This window comes from Dipodomys spectabilis, unplaced genomic scaffold, assembly GCF_019054845.1.
Source record: "Dipodomys spectabilis isolate Male_0828 unplaced genomic scaffold, ASM1905484v1 ptg000042l, whole genome shotgun sequence".
Taxonomy (NCBI): domain Eukaryota; kingdom Metazoa; phylum Chordata; class Mammalia; order Rodentia; family Heteromyidae; genus Dipodomys; species Dipodomys spectabilis.
This window is the reverse complement of record NW_024870719.1, coordinates 4,806,128-4,824,802: the sequence shown is the minus strand read 5'-3', so window position 1 is coordinate 4,824,802 and position 18,675 is coordinate 4,806,128. Positions and strand designations below refer to the sequence as shown.

The window sequence follows — 18,675 nt, the reverse complement described above, 5'->3', positions numbered from 1 at the left end:
TTAAGTATTTGATCTTTTGGGGTTTTTTTTTTGGGGGGGGTCCGGTCGTGGGGCCTGAACTCTGGGCCTGGGCACTGTTCCTCAGCTCTTCAGCTCAAGGCTAGCGCTCTACCACTTGAGCCACAGCACCACTTCTGGCTTTCTTCTTTTTGCTTATGTGGTGCTGAGGAATTGAACCCAGGGCCTCAGGCATGCAAGACAAGCCCTCTACCACCGAGCCACTTCCCAGCCCTAAGTATTTGATCTTTAAACAATGAGTTCAATATAGTGTATTCATTCATCATTTCTAATCCACTCTATGTACTACTTTGGTCAATAAAATTTGTGATTGAATGAATGAATGAGTGAATAAATGAAAGAAGGTTCCTCAAAGACAGCATCATCTAGTCAAGAGTTTCAAGGTAGAAATTAATTTCTCAGTTGTCTGAAGGAAAGAAGCAATTTTCAAAGGCTTCTCTTTTTTCTGCGTCTATGTCTGTATGCACACACAACGGTACTGGGGTTGGGCCTCAGGGCCTGGACACTATCCTATAGCTTTTCCATTCAAGGATGATGGTCTGCCCCTTCAGCCACAGCTCCATTTTCAGAGTTTTTTACTGGCTAATTGGAGATAAGAGTCTCAGACTTTCCTGCCCAGGCTGACTTCAAAACACAATCCTCAGATCTCAGTCTCCTGAATAGCTAGGATTATAAGCATGAGCCACTTCTTGAATCACAATTTTCTAGTTCAAGAGGAGAGAAAAGAAAAAGTCAGGTCCTCTCCCCATCCCACAAATTAGTTCAGTGTCCCTCATGCTCCGACATGAAGCCATTTACTCAACAATCATTTTTTAAATATCATTGAAGCCATGTTAATATCAATACTCATAGTGAAGTTCTAGATCCTAACCTAAAATGAATTTTTATTACATAAAATATATGAAAATGTTTTTAAGAACAAAGTCATCAATGGCAGCATTTCCTGTGCTAGCACTTACTTTGGAATAGTCATCCATGGCCAGCACTCTATTTGTCTTTTCATATACTACACCCCTTCTGAAGTATATCTCAGCATCTGTGGGTTTGCATTTGATTGCCTGGGTGTAATTTAGAATTGCCAGAGTCATGTCATTTTTTCCCTTGAAAATTTCTGCCTTTGACAAATACGCTTCTAAAGGAAATTAAAAGGTAAAATTCAATGCTTCCATCCTTTCATTAACTATAAAAAATGCAAAATATCAATGCTTCTCCCCCAAGAAATATACCTGAAAAACAATTTTCCCAATAATGGCTATTCTAACAGGGGTGAGGTGGAATTTCAATATTGTTTTGATTTGCATTTCTTTTATGGCCAGAGATGTTGAGCATTTCTTCATATGTCTATTGGTCATTTTTTATTTCTTCCTCAGAGAAGTGCTTTTTAAGTCTTTAGCCCACGTATCAGTGGGGTTGTTCTTTCTTTGAGGATTTGTTTATGGGGGGTTTAATCTTTTGAGCTCTTAAGTGAATTTTAGAAAGGAGGCCCTATCTGGGTTTTTTTTTGTCATTTTTTTATTGTGAAAATATTGTACAGAGGGGTTACAATTACATGGGCAAGATAATGAGTTTATTTCTTATCAAGCATTTTAGACTCCTCCTTTGTTTCCCCTTCCCATCTTTTCCCATCCTTCCCTGCCCCACCCTGTCTGTTTTATACCTAGTAAGGATCTTCTCCCCATCTGTGGGCTTTCTACTTATCTTGCTAGCTATGTCTTTTACCACACAGAAGTTCTGAAGTTTAACACAATCCCATTTATCCAGCTGTTCTTTGATTTGTTGTGTTTCATTGTCAAGAAAACTAATAATAATGGATGCTGGTGGGGATGTAGCCAAAGGGGAATGCCACTACACTGTTAGTTGGAATATAAACTTGTTCAACCACTGTGGAAAGCAGTATGTAAATTCCTCAAAAAACTAAACATAGAGCTCCCCTATGACTCAGCAATCCCACTTCTGGGCATTTACCTAATTGACCACAAATAAGACCACACTAAAGTTACCAATAACCATGTTCACTGCAGCATTATTTATCATAGCTAAGATATGGAACCAAACCATATGCCCCTCAGTAGATGAATGGATCAAGAAAATGTGATATATATACACAATGGAATTCTATGCTTCCAACAGAAAGAATAGCATTTCCCCATTTGTAAGGAATTTGAAAGACTTGGAAAAAACTATTAAGCAAAGCAAGCCAGACCCAAAGAAACACAAGCTATATGGTGTCCCTCATTTGTAATACCTAGAATATATCTATGATATTCTTAGCGGAAGATCACAATAGTTCAATAGCTAGGTGCGCATGACAACATACAATGAAGCTTATCAAAATGAACTAAAAGACATGGAAACAAGAGGTTTTTATAATGTACTGGTTGCATTTATTTCTTTTTTCTTTCTTTTTCTCCTTTGGTTTATGCCCTGTTGTCACTGTTTTTTTATTTCTGTGCCCTTTGTCTTGTATATAAGTTTATCTGATTTGTGAAAGGGAGAGGGAATCACAGAAGTGGCAGGACAAAGGGTGAACCAATGCAACAGTGATACTCACTAGATGCTATGTTGGAAATAAACTTTACAAAATGGGGAGGTAGTCGAATGGGGGAAACAGGAGGAAATAAGAAAGGAGTAACACTGTTCAAAAAGAAATGTGCTCACATATTGTTACATACCTTGAAGATGTAACAGTAACTCCTCTGTACATCATCATTACAATAAAAAAGAAAATTATTTTCCCTATTATATTTTCTTAATCATTTTTTAAATTTTCCAGCAATATCAAATTTGGTTCTATCAACTGGCTAAAATATTCATTTGTGATTACAAAAATTCTGAATTTGAAGTGACAAAAGTTGTCTTTTACTTTCATGTATATCTAAAATGTTTCACAGTTTTTTTAATGACCACAGTAAAAATCTAGGTGTTTATTGAGGGGATTGGTTGTGAGGTACTGTGGTTGAACTCAGAGGCTCACTCTTGCTAGGCAGGTACTCTACCACTGAAACCATGCCAATGGCCTCATTGTGTATTGGGTTTTTTTGACATAGGGTCTTGCTTTCTGACTAGCTTGTACTAGAATACGATCTGCCCATTTTTGCTTCTTCTCATAGCTAAAAAAAAAAGGCACCACCTCATCCAATAGCCCTCTGCTATAATCGTTCAGACTCAGGCCTGAAACTATAAACCTCTCTGAAACTGAAATTCAGTTTGGGATGACAGGTACATACTACTTAACCCAGCTATTGTTAGAAAAAGATCTCATAAAGTTTTTTTTCCACGAAGATCTTGAACCACAATCCTGCTATTCTGAGCCTCCCACACAGCTAGAATTATGGGCATGAGCTTTCAGAGCCTGGTCAAAGTCAGGTTTTGAACACACAAAATGTTATGGACCTTTAACTGATTGATACTAACTAGTACAGGCCAAAAAAAAAATCTTTTAGGAAGCTCATGTTATATATTTGGTGGATGTGCTGTGAATATTGGGAATATGAAGATGGTATGATATTTTTGCATTCCTAGGAAGTCCATGTCAAGAAAAGATTGGTGAATTACCTCTAAAACCAAAACTTGTGAGATGAACATTAAAAAATGAGTTTTATCTTAGGTATGTCAAGGGACATGAACATTTCAAACCATAATGAGTATCTTAAAAGCAATCTATACTCACTAGACATTGTTGAAAATGAAATATACAACTTGTTTGAGGGGATGGGAGGGAAAAACTGAGAGAGTGCAAAGGAAAGGGTGACATTGTCCAAAAAGAAATTCACTCTTTATCTGACTTATGTAAGTGTAACCCCTCTGTATATCAACTTTATAATTTTTTAAAAAGCAATCAAAAATTGTATGAGCTTACCACATAAAGAGTAAAATATTTAACTGAGTTAAAAGACACAATTATTTTTTCAGAACTTCCATCTTTTGATTTCTATTTCTAATACTCTTTCAGCTCTTGATTTATGTGCATTTATAATAACAATGATAAAAGCTGAGATAAGGATCCAAAGGAAGATGGAGGAAGAGAAGCTGGGAGCTAAACAAGCTCTTGAATACAAAACAGTTTTAGTGTTCCAGTGAAAAGTCTTAGGCTAGAGAGTCACACCAAGTGTGCCATCATAGTACAGAGAGTTTGGCCAGAGAGGAAAAATCCAGGCAGCTTGGTTAAGGAGACAGATTTGAGCACTTGCTGGTGTCCATGGCAGCAGTGGTGGCAATGGCTGCTGCTGCAGCCGCCATATCAACAGAGAAGAACCCAGGACAAAGGTGCCAGAGGCAGTGTGTGAGCAGATTCTACTCACCACCAGCAAGAACTGACAAGGAGTGGAAATCTTCATCCTGCTGACCACAGATAGTCACAGACTGTGGACAGCCCAGAAACCAAGGGATAGGCATGACTACTCCAAAACATCCTCACTCCTTCTCACAGAGCAGCAGTTGGAAAGTAGCCCCTTCCACACAACCAGAGAAGAACTCCATCTTTGATACTGACAAAGACTTGGCCAGAGCAGCTAGCATGTAACTCAGGCCTTCAAGAAGACAATAGGAGTTAATGAGATGTACATGTCACTATATCAAAAAACAAACTTTACAACTTTGGTGGGGGGGGGGGATGGTGGGAGATAGGAAGGGGAAACAAAGGAGGAGGCAACAATGCTTGATAAGAAATGTACTCATTATCTTGCCCATGTAATTGTAACTCCTCTGTATGGTATTTTCACAATTAAAAAAAAATAAAAGACAATAGGAGCCATTCAACAGGTCACAGGAACCTGACCTGCCCAGTTCAGCTCCACCCAGAGGAAAGTTGCCCTTCCCAAGCAAAGGAAACTCCACCCGATGAGGAGTGACTTTCTTCATTGGGTAAACAGAGCCAGAGGCTGCCCCTCTCCACTGCAGCACAGGCAGCAGACCCAGCAGCAGGAGGGTAAAAGAAAAACAATTGAAACTAGTAAACATAAATCCTGAGAATGGCTCCAGGATGGGCTCAGAGAGTGTCTCAGGAGCTAGCCCCTCAGGGTAAAGCTACTGATTGCTGACAGGCCTCAATCCTACCCACAACCTAGCCCCATCACAGCAACTCCAAGCTAGAGGAAACAGTCATTTTCCTCTATTGTAACACTCAAAGTAGATCTTCCTCCAACTGAACTACCCTGGGAGGAGGGTCATAATGTTCCAGGAACAGCATAGCTTCTTTCTGCCTGCTCAAACAGACTTAAGAAACCAATCAAGACACAGGAAAACCAAACAGCACAAGCAAACCAGAGACTCCACCAAGAGACGGGTTACAGACACAGGGGAGACACAAGATCGCCCCCCCCCCCAAAAAAAAAAAACTCAAAGAACTCTTTTCTACCTAACTTTTTTTTTAATTAAATTCTTTTTTTTCATCATTATTAATTTAGGTGTGTGTGTGTGTGTGTGTGTGTGTGTGTGTGTGTGTGTTTAAACTCTTTTTACTTTTTTCCCTTTTGCTCTCTTTTGGATTATTTTTGCATGATTCAATTGATGTTCTGCTCATCCCTAGATATATACCCAACTTAGATTATTAGACCTTATCCTTCATTGTATGCACATCTAATTCAGAGATTATTCAATTCACAAACTCTCAGCCTTAACTCCTTTAAATAGAAGTATTCTTTATACTTATATAATTTTTAAGTGTTTCATTTTTTAATTTTTTTAATTTTTTATTTATTCATTTTTCCTTTTTTCTTTATCTCTGTCCTCCTTTCCTTCTATCCTTCTACTCTCTCAGTATTATTTCTTTATACTTATATAATTTTTAAGTGTTTCTTTTTTTATTTTTCATTTTTCCATGTTTCTTTATCTCTCTCCTCCTTTCCTTCTGTTTCCTCTCTCTGAATTTAGGTCTTGGTTAAATTCCCTCTCTCCTTTTCCCTCCTCACATTCCTCTAATCTTACTTTCTCCCCACAATTCTCCCTAAACCTATTAATTTCTGTTCTGCTGACTCCTTGTGTGACTTGTTAGTGCATTAATCCATAGTTGTTTGCTGTTGAACTAGATTCTATCTGTTGAAATAGTTTGTATCTGTACTCATTTTTACTGCATCAAACAATCTGTGCAACAACAGGGTTCTGGTTGATGCATGCTTTAAAATAGTGTTCTAGGGAGAAACTGGTTTTGCTTTCATACCAAATGGGCAGAACAAGCCAGAGAAACACAAGAAAAATGGCAAGTCTAGATATCTCAACTCTCACTCAGGATAATCAGGTGACAAAGCAATTAATGAATAATCCAGAGGAGAGTTCCCAAAATGCTCCACAAACACTACTGTAAATGAAAAGATTGAAAGCCTGAAAAGGATTCTGTGTGAGCGTGATAGGGAAAAGCATGAGCGGCATGGGAAAAGCATGAGTCTGATGAGGCTCACCAAAGATTAATACAGGAATCTCGTGAGCATGATGAGGCTAACCAAAGATTAATACAGGAATATCACAGGCATGATGAGGCTAACCAAAGATTAATACAGGAAATGCATGAGCGGGATGAGAATTGACAAAGATCAATGAAGGCATTCATGGAATCCACAGACAGCTGAAGGAATCCAGGGAGCACAAAAGGAATGCTGAATGGAACCCATAAGAAGGAAAGGAAGTACAATAAAACCATAACCAATCAACTAAGGGATTTGAGAATGAACACTGAAAACCAAATTAAGGAAGTAAAGAAGTCCATACAAGATCTAAAACTAAATTCCAACAAAGAATTTGAAGCCATAAAAGCCAACCAATTAGAAGGAAAGGAAATACAAAAACAAAGTAGAAAGCCTTGACAGTAGGATAGACCATGAAGAAGATCAAATCTCTGAGATTGAAGACAGCCTAGATATTATAGAAGAAGAACAGACAACTAACTATCCAAGACAAATCCAAGAAATATGATAGATCTACTCAACATTTAGAAGACACCCTCAGAAGGCCTAATCTGAAGCTAATGAGTGGAGAGGAGGGCCTTGAGACAGAAGTTAAAGGTCTAAAAAATTTATTTATCAGGATCCTAGCAGAGCACTTCCCAAACATGCAAAAGATCCATAAATAGACCATACCAGAACAGGACACTCCTCCCCCCCACCCCTCTTTGCCTCCCATCACATTATAATCCGCACAGGAACAATTCAGACCAAGGAAAGGATCCTTAAAGCTGTCAAGATCAATCACCTATACAGGGAAACCAATCAGAATAACTTCAGATTTCTCAGCAGAGACAATAAGTAAGAAGAGCCTGGAATGATGTATGCCACGCTCTAAAGACAAACAACTAACAACCAAGAGTATTCTACCCAGCTAAACTCTCCTTCATAATGGAAAGTCAAATAAAAACCTTCCATAGCAAAGTAAAACTGAAACAATATAGCTCCACTAAACCAGTCCTACAAAAGACACTTAAAGATGTCCTACACATAGAAAACCATCACAATAAAGACCAAGAAACCACCCTCAAACAGAGAATCCAAGAATCATAGTAAGAACACAGTTGTTGCAGCCTCCAAGAAGGTGGATAACATGGCAGGAATTACCAAACACCTCTCAGCCCTAACTCGCAACATTAATGGACTTAATTCTCCAATTTAGTGACATAAATTGCCTAGTTGGATTAACAAGTAAGATCCTTCTATCTGCTGCCTTGAAGAGACACACTTTGCCCACAAAAACAAAAATATTCTGAAAGTAAAAGGCTGGAATAAAATCTTCCAAGCAAATAGCCCCCATAAACGGGTGGGAGCTGCAATCCTAATATCAGATAAAATAGACTTCAAATTAAAATTAGTGAGAAGAGATAAAGAAGGTCATTACATACTAATTAAGGGATCTCCTCTTCAGGAGGATATTAAAGTTCTAAATATCTATTCACCAAACAACAGAGCACCCTAATTTATTCAAGAAATGCTACTTTCCCTAAAATTTAACATATGTTAAATGTTAGACTTTAACACACCACTATCCCTTCTGGATAGATCAATCTGGCAAAAACTCAACAGAGAAACCTCAGATGTAACAACTGCATAGATCAACTAGACTTAACAGACATCTACCATATATTTCACCCAACATCATCAGAATACACGTTCTTCTCAGCAGCACATGGAACATTCTCCAAAATAGACCACATTTTAGGTCACAAGCAAATTTGTCCAAATTCAAAAACACTGAAATTATGCCCTACATTCTCTCAGACCACAAGGGAATAAAATTAGAACTCAACACCAAAAGCCACCAAAGAAAGTCCTGTAACACTTGCAGGCTGATCAACAAACTGTTGAACCACCAGTGGGTCATGGAAGAGATTAAAAAAGAAATTCAAATGTTCATGATATTCAACAAAAATGAACACACAAATTACCAGCTCTTCTGGGACACAGCAAAGGCAGTACTCAGAGGCAAGTGTATAGCTCTGAGTTCCTATATCAACAAATTGAAGCGATCTGAAACCAACAATTTAATAAGACACCTGAAGCTCCTTGAAAAACAGCAGCAAGCTAAACCCCAATCAAGTACATGAAAACAAATAATTAAAATTAAATCAGAATTAATGAATTAGAATAAAAAAACATAGAATCAACAAAACAGTTAGCTCTTCGAAAAAATTAACAAAATTGACACACTCTTACCAAATCTTTTCAGAAAAAAGAGAACACACCCAAATAAACTCAGAGATGAGAATGGAAACATCACCACAGAAACAACCAAGATTCAGAATATTATAAGGGAATACTTCTCAAACCTTTATGCTAATAAATTTAAGAATCTGGAAGAAATGGACGATTTTCTAGCAAATATCAACATGCTGAAACTAAACCAAGATGAGTTAAACCAACTTAACAGACCATATCAAGCATTGAAATAGAAACAGCAATAAGAGACCTCCAACACAAGGAAAGCTCAGGACCAGATCATTTACAACTGAATTCTACAAGGCCTTCAAAGCAGAACTCACACCAGTACTCTTCCAACTCTTCAATTAAATTGACAGTGAAAGTTCACTACCAAACTCTTTCTATGAAGCCATTGTAACCCTCATCCCAAAACCAGGCAGGGACTCATCAAAAAGAACTATAGATCCATTTCTTTGATGAACATCAATGCAAAACTTCTCAAGATTTTGGCCAATTGACTTCAACAACTCATGAAAAAAAATCATACTCCATGATCAAACAGGATTCACGTCAGGGATGTAAAGCTGGTTCAATACACACAAATCCATTAATACAATTCATCACATCAACAGGAGCAAGGATAAGAACCGCATAGTTATCTCAATAGATGTAGAAAAAAGCATTTGACAGGATCCAACACCCCTTTATGAGGAAGCCTCTGGAAAAACTAGGAATCCATGGAACATTCCTCAGTATAATAAAGGCTGTATATGACAAACCTACAGCCAGCATTATACTTAATGGTGAAAAACTAAAGCCATTTCCTCTTAACTCAGGAATGAGATAAGGATGTCTACTCTCTCCACTCCTCCTTAATTTAGTATTAGAATGCCTAGCTACAGCAATAAAACAAGATGCTAACATACAGGGGGTCCAAATAGGGAAAGATGAAGCAAAACTCTCCCTCTTTGCAGATGACATGACCTTGTATTTAAAAAAATCCCACCTTGTATTTAAACCTTGTATTTAAAAAGACTCCACTCCCAAATTACTCGAGCTGATTTAAAACTTTGTCAAAGTAGCAGGGTATAAAATTAACCCTCAAAAACCAATGGCTTTTCTGTATGCCAACAATGAGAAGAGCACAGCTGAAATCAGGAAAGCAACTCCCTTTGTAATAGCCCCACAAAAAATAAAATACATGGGAATTAAATTAACTAAAGAAGTGAAGGGCCTCTATGATGAAAACTTTAAAAACCTGAAAAAGGAAATCAAAGCAGAACTTAGGAAGTGGAAAAACCTCCCATGCTCCTGGATTGGAAGGCTCAACATTATGAAAATGGCAATACTTCCCAAGGCTATGTACAAATTCAATGTGATACTATCAATATTCCAATCTCATTCTTCAAGGAAATAGAAGCAGCAATCCAAAACTCATATGGAACAATAGTAAAAGCAATCCTTAACAGAAAGAACAGTGCTAGAGGAATATCAATACCAAATTTCAAACTCTACTACAAAGCCATAGTAATTAAAACAGCTTGGTACTGACACAAGAAGAGACCTAGGACCAATGGAATAGAATTGAAAACGAAGAAATGAACCCAAAGACCTAATTGCCTCCCAATCTTTGACAAGGGAGCTAAAAAAAAAAATAGAATGGAAGAAAGACAGCCTCTTCAGTAAATGGTTCTGGCAAAATTGGTAATCATCTGTAGAAAACTAAAGCTAGATGCTTATATATCACAGCTTAGCATGCTCCCCTGTTAGGCAACCCTAAGCCCATGTAGTAAAGGCAGTAAATAATCAGCCTCCAGTCCTCTTTACCTTTAGATGGCATTACCACCAATATAAGGCAACAAGAGACCCTTAGAGTCACCTTCAGGTCTGGGCAGTTGCAGGACCCTTATCTACTATTTGGACTGCAGCCATAAATCCTAGTCCGCCATGATGAAGCCTCTGGCCCACACATCTACACCAGGGTCTCCACCTCCTAGCCCCTTCTAGCTCCTCCTAAGCCTCCTAGGCTATATAGGTCACCTCAGACAATAGCCGGGGCTTCTTCTCATTTCTCCCTTGTCAGAAGGGGTCTTGCCGGCCCCTTTCCCAGCAATAAACCTTTCTTTGTTCTCTGTACCTGGATGTCTGCATGGTTTCTGGCAAAGTCTAATTAATCTTTTTTAAAGTTTTCAGTACTCATTACCTTACTCATGTAACTGTAACCCCTCTATACAGTATTTTTACAATAAAAAACATATAAAACATTTAAAAAAATTAAAAGGCTGAAATAAGGACACAGATATCAGTCACCACAGACAACTCACCTGCATTGTTTTTATTGTACTTATGTATATAATTCAAATCATCCAAAGCCTCACTGATTCTGTCTTGGAAAAGAAAAATGAAATGTCGGTGCCAGTAGGCATTTAGAAAATTTGGTTCCAAGAAGATAGCCTAGAAAAGATATGCATAAGATCAATTAAAGTTGACTTGCTTAAGGAAAATAAGACTTTCAAATAAATGTTTCAAAAAACATTGACACCAATGGCTTATTATGTTGACAATTTTTTAAAAGTCCTCCCAATTCTACTAATAAAAAATCTTGGATTATTTTACTGCTGGTTATTTTACTTTACAATTTTTTTGAGGGGGGGCCCGGTCATGGGACCTGAACTCTGGGCCTGGACACTGTCCCTCAGCTCCTCAGATAGCGCTCTACCACTTGAGCCACAGCGCTACTTCCGGCTTTTTTTCTTTTTGCTTATGTGGTGCTGAGGAATGGAACCTAGGGCCTCATGCGTGCAAGGCAAGCACTCTACCACTGAGCCACCTTCTCAGCCCCAACTTTACAATTTTTATTATTAGCATACATCAGTTGTAAGGGGGAGAGGTTCATTGTTCATCCCTAGCATTGATTTACTTTACCTGCTCCTCCCTTTTAAAGTAATTCAGCAGGTTTCATCGTTCTGTTTTTATAAGTGCAAATACATTACTTTGACCTTATTCATCCCTTTCATTCTCTGTATTCACCCTCTTCCCACCCTCTGTTGCATTACCCCTACACACCTACACAGAACCTGTTTTACTTTCTTGTTCTTTTTTTCCACAGTGTATATTAATTGTACCAACAGGGTTTCACCAAGGTGAAAAAAATTTTAATAATAATTATTTGAAAAATGCAATAACTATCTTTTACAACTTTATATTCTACAAATGACAACCATTCACTGTTCAACATTCCAGTAAAACATTTATCATTAAAAACCAATGCCAGCTGGGCCTCAGAAGTAGGTCTTGCCTGTAATCCTAGCTGCTCAAGAAGCTGAGATCTGAGGATCACAGTTTGAAGCCAGCCAGGACAGACAAGTCCCGGTGAGACTCTTACCTCCAATTAGCTACCCAAAAACTGGAAGTGGCACTGTGGTAGAACTAGCCTTGGGCACAAAGAGGCTCAGAGACAATGCCTAGGCCCTGAGTTCAAGCCCTACAACTGAAAAAAAAAAATGCAAGCTAGACACTGTCAGTATTATTCCCACCTTTTGTCCTCAGCTCCACCTAGACCTGAGGCTTCTCCCTGCCCTAGAGTTAGCTCCATACAGCTGGTACTTCTCCTCTCCAGACACACACTTACCTCACTTCCTTCCACTCAGACCTGCCCACCCCTGGGATAGGGCAGATCCCATGTGTTCCCTCTCTCCCAGGGAAATATGGCCCCTCTAATAAACCTTACAATAATCTTTCTCCTGTGCCTGCCTGCCTGCCTCTGTGTGTGTTCCCCAGCGTGAAGGATTCCTACAGACACCAGTGGCTCACTCACACCTGTAATCCTAGCTATTCAGGAAGCCAAACCCAGAAAACCACAGTTCAAGGTCAGCCCAAGCAGAAAAGTCCACAATACTCCATCTTCAAGAGCCTGAAAGCATGGCTTAAGTGGTAGAGCACCAATCAAGTAATCAAGCTGAGCAACTGTGAGGCTCTGAGTTCAATCTCTAATACTGCTGAGAAAGAGAGAGAGAGAGAGAGAGAGAGAGAGAGAGAGAGAGAGAGAGAGGAAAAAGAGCAGTGAACTGATACTGTTCTTTTTATTTTGAAAAACTTACTTCTTGCAGGTCATTCATGGCGCTCAGCAACTTGCCCAGTTTCCTATAAATTGCTCCACGCCTACAATAGGCAAAGGCAAGGTGTGTTTTATTCTTCTGTATTTCTTCAGTCAAGGCTGCCACTTCAGCTTTGTAATATTTAATGACTTCTGGTGGAAGATCACATGCCAAAGTATCACGTAGTTCTATTTTTTGTGCATCTGCCACTTTTTCAGGCAGGTCTTTGTGGATATCTGCTCTCCCAGCTGTCGGGCGTGCTTCCGGTCGCTGCGCTTCCCTCAATATAGTACTAAGCCACATCCGAGAATCCTGGAGTTTTCGCAGGCCTCCCTTTGTTGCAGCGTATTCATCGAAATCTAAACTCGGTAAGCTGGGACATCGGATTGGACGTTCATATACTGGAACTCTGAGCAAAAATTTCTTCTGCCCAGGAAGTATTCCATGAGACAATGATCTAGTTGAAAAAGAAAAATCCTTTATTACAAAAGCATAATTATCTTCCTGATCAATGAGGCAATGCATCCACATCCAAAATCACTACTTGTCAATTCTCCAAATAAAACTACACACTGATTTATGTGTGTATTATGACTTATGATTTATGCCTCCAGAACCTATATTTTCTGAAACTAAAATGGTAACACAGTATGAAGAGTCTGTATTAAATGAGTGAACTAGGAGACCAGTGAACTACTACTAAAGAGATGGTCTCCTCCTGTAACTAGTCTCAATGATTTGTCATCATCGCTATCACCATCATCATCATTACTGTGAGAAAATGCATAGATCAATCCTCAGGGCCTCTTTGTCTTTGTTTTCATACCTCAACCAGGACAAATATGTTAATAAAAGGAACCAGCCTTCTTTTCATTTATACTTTTTAAAAATAAATAGAAAAGGGTAACTGAACAAAAACAGAGAGAGAGATGATCTCCTTCAATTGTAACACAGTGAGGACACTATCCCTTTAGGTTTCATTTATTTATAGTCCCCTGCCTTATCTTTCAGAGAAATTATACTGAAGGACTGAGGAGACAAATATGACAGGAGAAAGAAAATGTCATCCCAGAGACTAGAGAGGACATGGACTTGAGAGTAGGAAGAACAAAGTATAGCCAGGTGTCAGTGGCTTACTCCTGTAATCCTGGCTGTTCAAGAGGATGAGCTCCTAGCTCAAAGCCAACCCAGGCCAGAAAGTCCATGAGACTTATCTCCAATAAAACAGGAAGTGGAGCGAAGGCTCCATTGGTAGAGTGCCAGTCTTGAGAGGAAAAGCTAAGCAAGTGAGAATGTGAGACCCTGAGTTCAAACCCCAGTATGGAGTGTAGGGGACTGGGAGAAGGAAAAAGAAAGCCTTTAACATCCATTTTTGAATGGTAGTCTTTGTATGGAGCAAGAATTGGCTTTCCAAACCACTTCCTTTTCTTTCCATTCAATTAAAATGAATGAGTTTTCAATCAATAGTCTGAACCATTCCTTGTTCAATATACTATGAAGTGCTCATACATCTTTACCATGAGGGGTTGGCATTGTAGTTCAATGTATTTTCAGGCTGAATAAAATAATAAACTGGACTAGATGAAATTATAAAATTAAGTCTCAGACCCACAATAAGTTTCTTAAATCATAGAAATACATTACTGGAACAAGACCTTTCAAGCTTTTGTGGAGGCTTGACTAGCTGTTCATACACAAGGGTAAGTTTGGAGGATTTCAGTCTTTTCTTCCATTTCACCTTCTTTTTTCTGGGATACACAATGTAATTAATGCCAGCTTTCTTTGATGCTTCAATGAGAGAGAAAGAAGTTTTTTTATTTTCCTCCAAGTCATCTAAGATGTCACTTATACTTTTTTTCACAGAGACCTCTGATGGCTCTTCCTGAGAAAGACAAGCCTCATACACCTTGGCTTTCTGGAGTCTCAACTCTTTCATATTGCTTTGTGTGTCATCTTTTATGTCCAACAATTGGGTGACCTCCTTCCACAAATCAGGAGAAGATTTTGCTCTCTTTAGTAAGGAAACAAAAGGGTAGGGTTTTTTTTTAAGCATAAAATCTATTTACTCTTGCTTGACATGCAAAGTTAACATAATTACAACTATCATTAATGTACTTTATTGAAATGTATTTTTGGGGTTCTCTTTCAAATGTATCAGTAATATTCATCAGACAAAATAATGAATTTCATTATAAAATTTTTGTATATGTATATAATGTGCTTTGATCATAATTATCACCCATATTCTTACCTCTTACTCCCTCTTTCCCTCCTTTTGCTGTTCCTCTTCCTCTTTCAGAATGGTTTTCTCTTCTACTTTCATGGGGTTTTTTTAAACTCTATTTTCCATGTTACTGGGCCTTGGTAGCTCATGAAGGCAAATCCTAGCTACTCAAGAGGCTGGGACCTAGATAATTGTGTTTCAAAGAAGCCAGCTTGGGCAGAAAAATCTGAGACTCTATCTCCAATTAACCAGCAAAATGCCAGACAGAAATCATGGCTCAAGTATAACACTAGCCATGAACAAATAAGCTGTGTGAGAGTGAGAACCCTGAATTCAAGCTCTAGTACCAGCAAAAATAAGAGTCAAAAATAGATTTCACATAAGAGAAAACATGTAGTCTTTATTTTTCTCAGTCTGGCTTATTTAGCTTAACATCGTGAGGCCCTCAAGTTCAAACCGTGGTACCAGCAAAAAATAAGTGAATAAATAAAAATGAAAATAATAAACAATTAACTAACAATGAACAAGTAACATATGGTATTTGTCTTTCTCAACCTGGCTTATTTTGTTTAACATGTTGAACTCCTTTCTACTTATTTCCCCCAAATGACATAATTTCATTTTTCTTCATAGCTGAATAATATTCCATTATGTACACATACCATGTTATGTTTTTCTATGAATCTACTAATGGGAAACAAGAATAATTCCATACCCTGGTAATTGCAAATAGTACTGTGATAAACATAAATGAGCAGGCTTCTTTATTGTGTGCTGGCATCAGTTATATTCAAAAGTTGATAGAGTTACATCATATGGCAGTTCTAGTTTTACTTTTTTTCAAGGATCCTCCATACTGGTTTCCATAGTGACTATATTTCTATTCCCACCCACAGTGTGTGAGATTTCCTTTCTCCTTCACATACATGGCAGCAGTGGCTGTTATTTGTTTTCTTATTGAGTTGTCATTCCATCTGGGGTAAAACAGAATCTCAGTGCATTTCCTTTGTAGTTTTCATGTACTTATTTGGCTGTTTGCTGCTGTTTTTGCTCTATTTTGACACCATTGAAGTTTGAGCTTCACTCTGTAAGCTTGCTAGGTAGGCACATTACCACTTGAGTCACATGCTCTGACTTTTTACTAGGCATTTGTACTTCTTTTGAAAAGTGTACATTCAGTTAATTTGACTAATTAAACTGCGTTATTCTTTTGGTTTAATATTTCCTGATTTTTTCATAGATTGGCTATTAATCCACTGTTGAATGACTGGCTAGATTTTTCTCTTGTGTTTTTATTAACTTACACTAGCTATAGTGGGCCTTCATGGTTAGATTTCCACAAGTGTTTACTATGTATTTCAATTAATCTCACCTCATCTATCACTCCCCTTGCCCTCATTACCTTCTTCCCAAAACAATTTTCATTACTGTCGTTATTCTATTCTAATAGTTGTAGATAATCTATTTTGATCATATTCAACTTCCTTTACCCTCCTTGTTAACTCATCTCCCTCCCATTAGTTCTGAACACCTGACAGTCTATTTCTATATACACCCCTCCATATCTCCCCATTGATTAACAGCATTCATTGAGTTTCTTTATGATGTTTTCATATATATTATAATTTATTACAAAATTATTTACCTTCTTTTGTTCCTTTCTACATTCTCCTCCTCCTAAGTAGTTTCTTGCTTTGATTCATACTCTATGTTTATCCATTTAAACAATTTATGTATATGGATATATATCTATGCATATATGTATATGTTCATAAGTATGTATATGTCTTTCAGGTCTAGCTTTCATATATGAGTGAAAACATGCAATATTTTGGTTTTTGGTCTTGGTTTGTTTCATTTATGATATTCTCCAACTGCCTCCAGTATCCTGCAAATGACATAATTTCATTTTTCTTTATGGCCATGCAATATTCTAATCTATATATTTTAATACATATATGTATATGTATTCGCACATATTCTTTATCTATTCATCTGTTGTTGGACCTCAGCTGATAACATCATTTGGCTATTGGGAACATCATTGCACCAAACAAAAATATGCAAGTGTCTTTCTGGTGTATTGATTTAAAAATACAGAAAGCTTCATGAATTTCTGTGCCGTCTCTGCACAGAGGCCATGCTAATCTCTGTGTGTGTCCAATTTTAGTATGCATGCTGCCAAAGCAAGCACAAAGCTTTTTAATCTGATGCAATCCCATTTATCAATTCTTGCCATTATTCCTGATCTACTGCATTCCCATTCAGAAAGTCATGACCTATGCCTGTTATCTTCAAGTGTTTTCCAGTGTTTTTCTTAAGTAGTTTCAAAGTTTCAGCTCTTACATTATGATCTTTAATCCAGTTTGAATTAATGTTTGTGAGAGATAGGGATCTAGTTTTGGTCTTCTGCACGCAGATATCCAGTTTTCTAAGCACTCTTTGTTGAAGAAGCTGTCTTTTCTTCAACATATATTGAGGATTTCTCATCCTACCATTTTTTTTGAGACTGTTTATCAGCTCACAGAGTTTTCTGGAGTTTTAGAGTCTTGTAAGTATGAGATTATATTGTTGGCAAGTAGGGATAATTGGATGTCTTTCCTTCTTGTTTGTGTCTCTTTTATTACTTTCCCTTGCCTTACTGCTCTAAGAACTCAAGCCCTGTACTGAATAAGAATGGAGGGCACAGCCTTGCTTTGTTCCTGATTTCAAAGGAAATGATTCCTGCTTTTCCATTCAGGATAATGCTGACTCTCAGTTTGTTGTGTAGAGTCTTCATTGTGTTATAGCACATTCCTTCTATTCCTAGGGTCTTCGGGGTTATTACTATAAAGGGATGTTGGATGCTGTCAAAGGCTTTTTCTATATCTAATGAGATGATCACATACCTTTTTGTGTCTTCATTTCTACTTATGCTCTGGATTATGCTTATTGGTTTGCATATGGTGAACCACCCATGTATCTCTGGAATGAAACCAACTTGATTATATGATAGTTCAATGTGTTGTTTAATTCTTGGTTTGCAAATGTTTTACTGAGGAGTTTTGAAAAGTGGCCTATCAGTTTGTAAGTGCCCCTTATCTACTCACTATCAAGGTAATGTTGAAATCATTAGATGAATTTGGTAGTATTCCTACTCTTTCTATTTCATGGAATAGTTTGAGGAATACTGATGTTCTTAAAGAGTCTAGTAAGATTCCTAAGATTAGTCAAAAGTCAAATCAAATTAACAGTGGGTTAGTTGAAGCAAAACATAATAAATTAATTTGTTTTCATTAGTACATATAGACACATACTAATTACGTTTTTATAGATTTTAACTGAATGCAGATTTTTCTATATATCTAGTTCTCTCATTTTACTTTTAATACCAAAAATGATAGAATGGGTAAGAAACAATTTGAGTTTATTTTCAAAACTGTTCTAACAACACTGAATTTCTATACCGTACTATTAAAACACGCTCTCTAATGGCTTCAACTCAATATTTATGAACTTACAAAACAAAATTCCATTCTATCATTTATTGGATCTAGTTTATTAGAGAATCAACATAACAATTTGTTTAGCATTAAAATTATTATAAATAATCTGTAATAATCATATGTGATTAAACATAATATTCACTACTAATAATTTTTAATCCTTTGATATAGTTTCCTAATAGAGCTACTATCAATGAATGAATTGCATTTTCTTTTGCTAATAATTTGTTATA

The 18,675-nt window shown here is 37.4% G+C and overlaps 1 protein-coding gene and 1 non-coding gene across 2 annotated transcripts in view; both read right to left on the bottom strand.

Annotated features, from left to right (window-relative positions):
* The window catches only part of Ttc6 (tetratricopeptide repeat domain 6), a 166,211-nt gene that overhangs the window by 62,073 nt on the left and 85,463 nt on the right, over positions 1-18,675 (bottom strand). The window contains exons 14-17 of the mRNA XM_042677817.1: positions 14,389-14,744; positions 12,737-13,190; positions 10,961-11,090; positions 978-1,150 (exon numbers count right to left, since the gene is read on the bottom strand). Of these exons, the coding sequence (XP_042533751.1) occupies positions 978-1,150; positions 10,961-11,090; positions 12,737-13,190; positions 14,389-14,744 (1,113 nt within the window). The remainder of the gene's footprint in view (positions 1-977; positions 1,151-10,960; positions 11,091-12,736; positions 13,191-14,388; positions 14,745-18,675) is intronic.
* On the bottom strand, positions 17,048-17,151 carry LOC122106571. Its single transcript, XR_006147202.1, has one exon. It is a non-coding gene; the product is annotated as a U6 spliceosomal RNA (small nuclear RNA).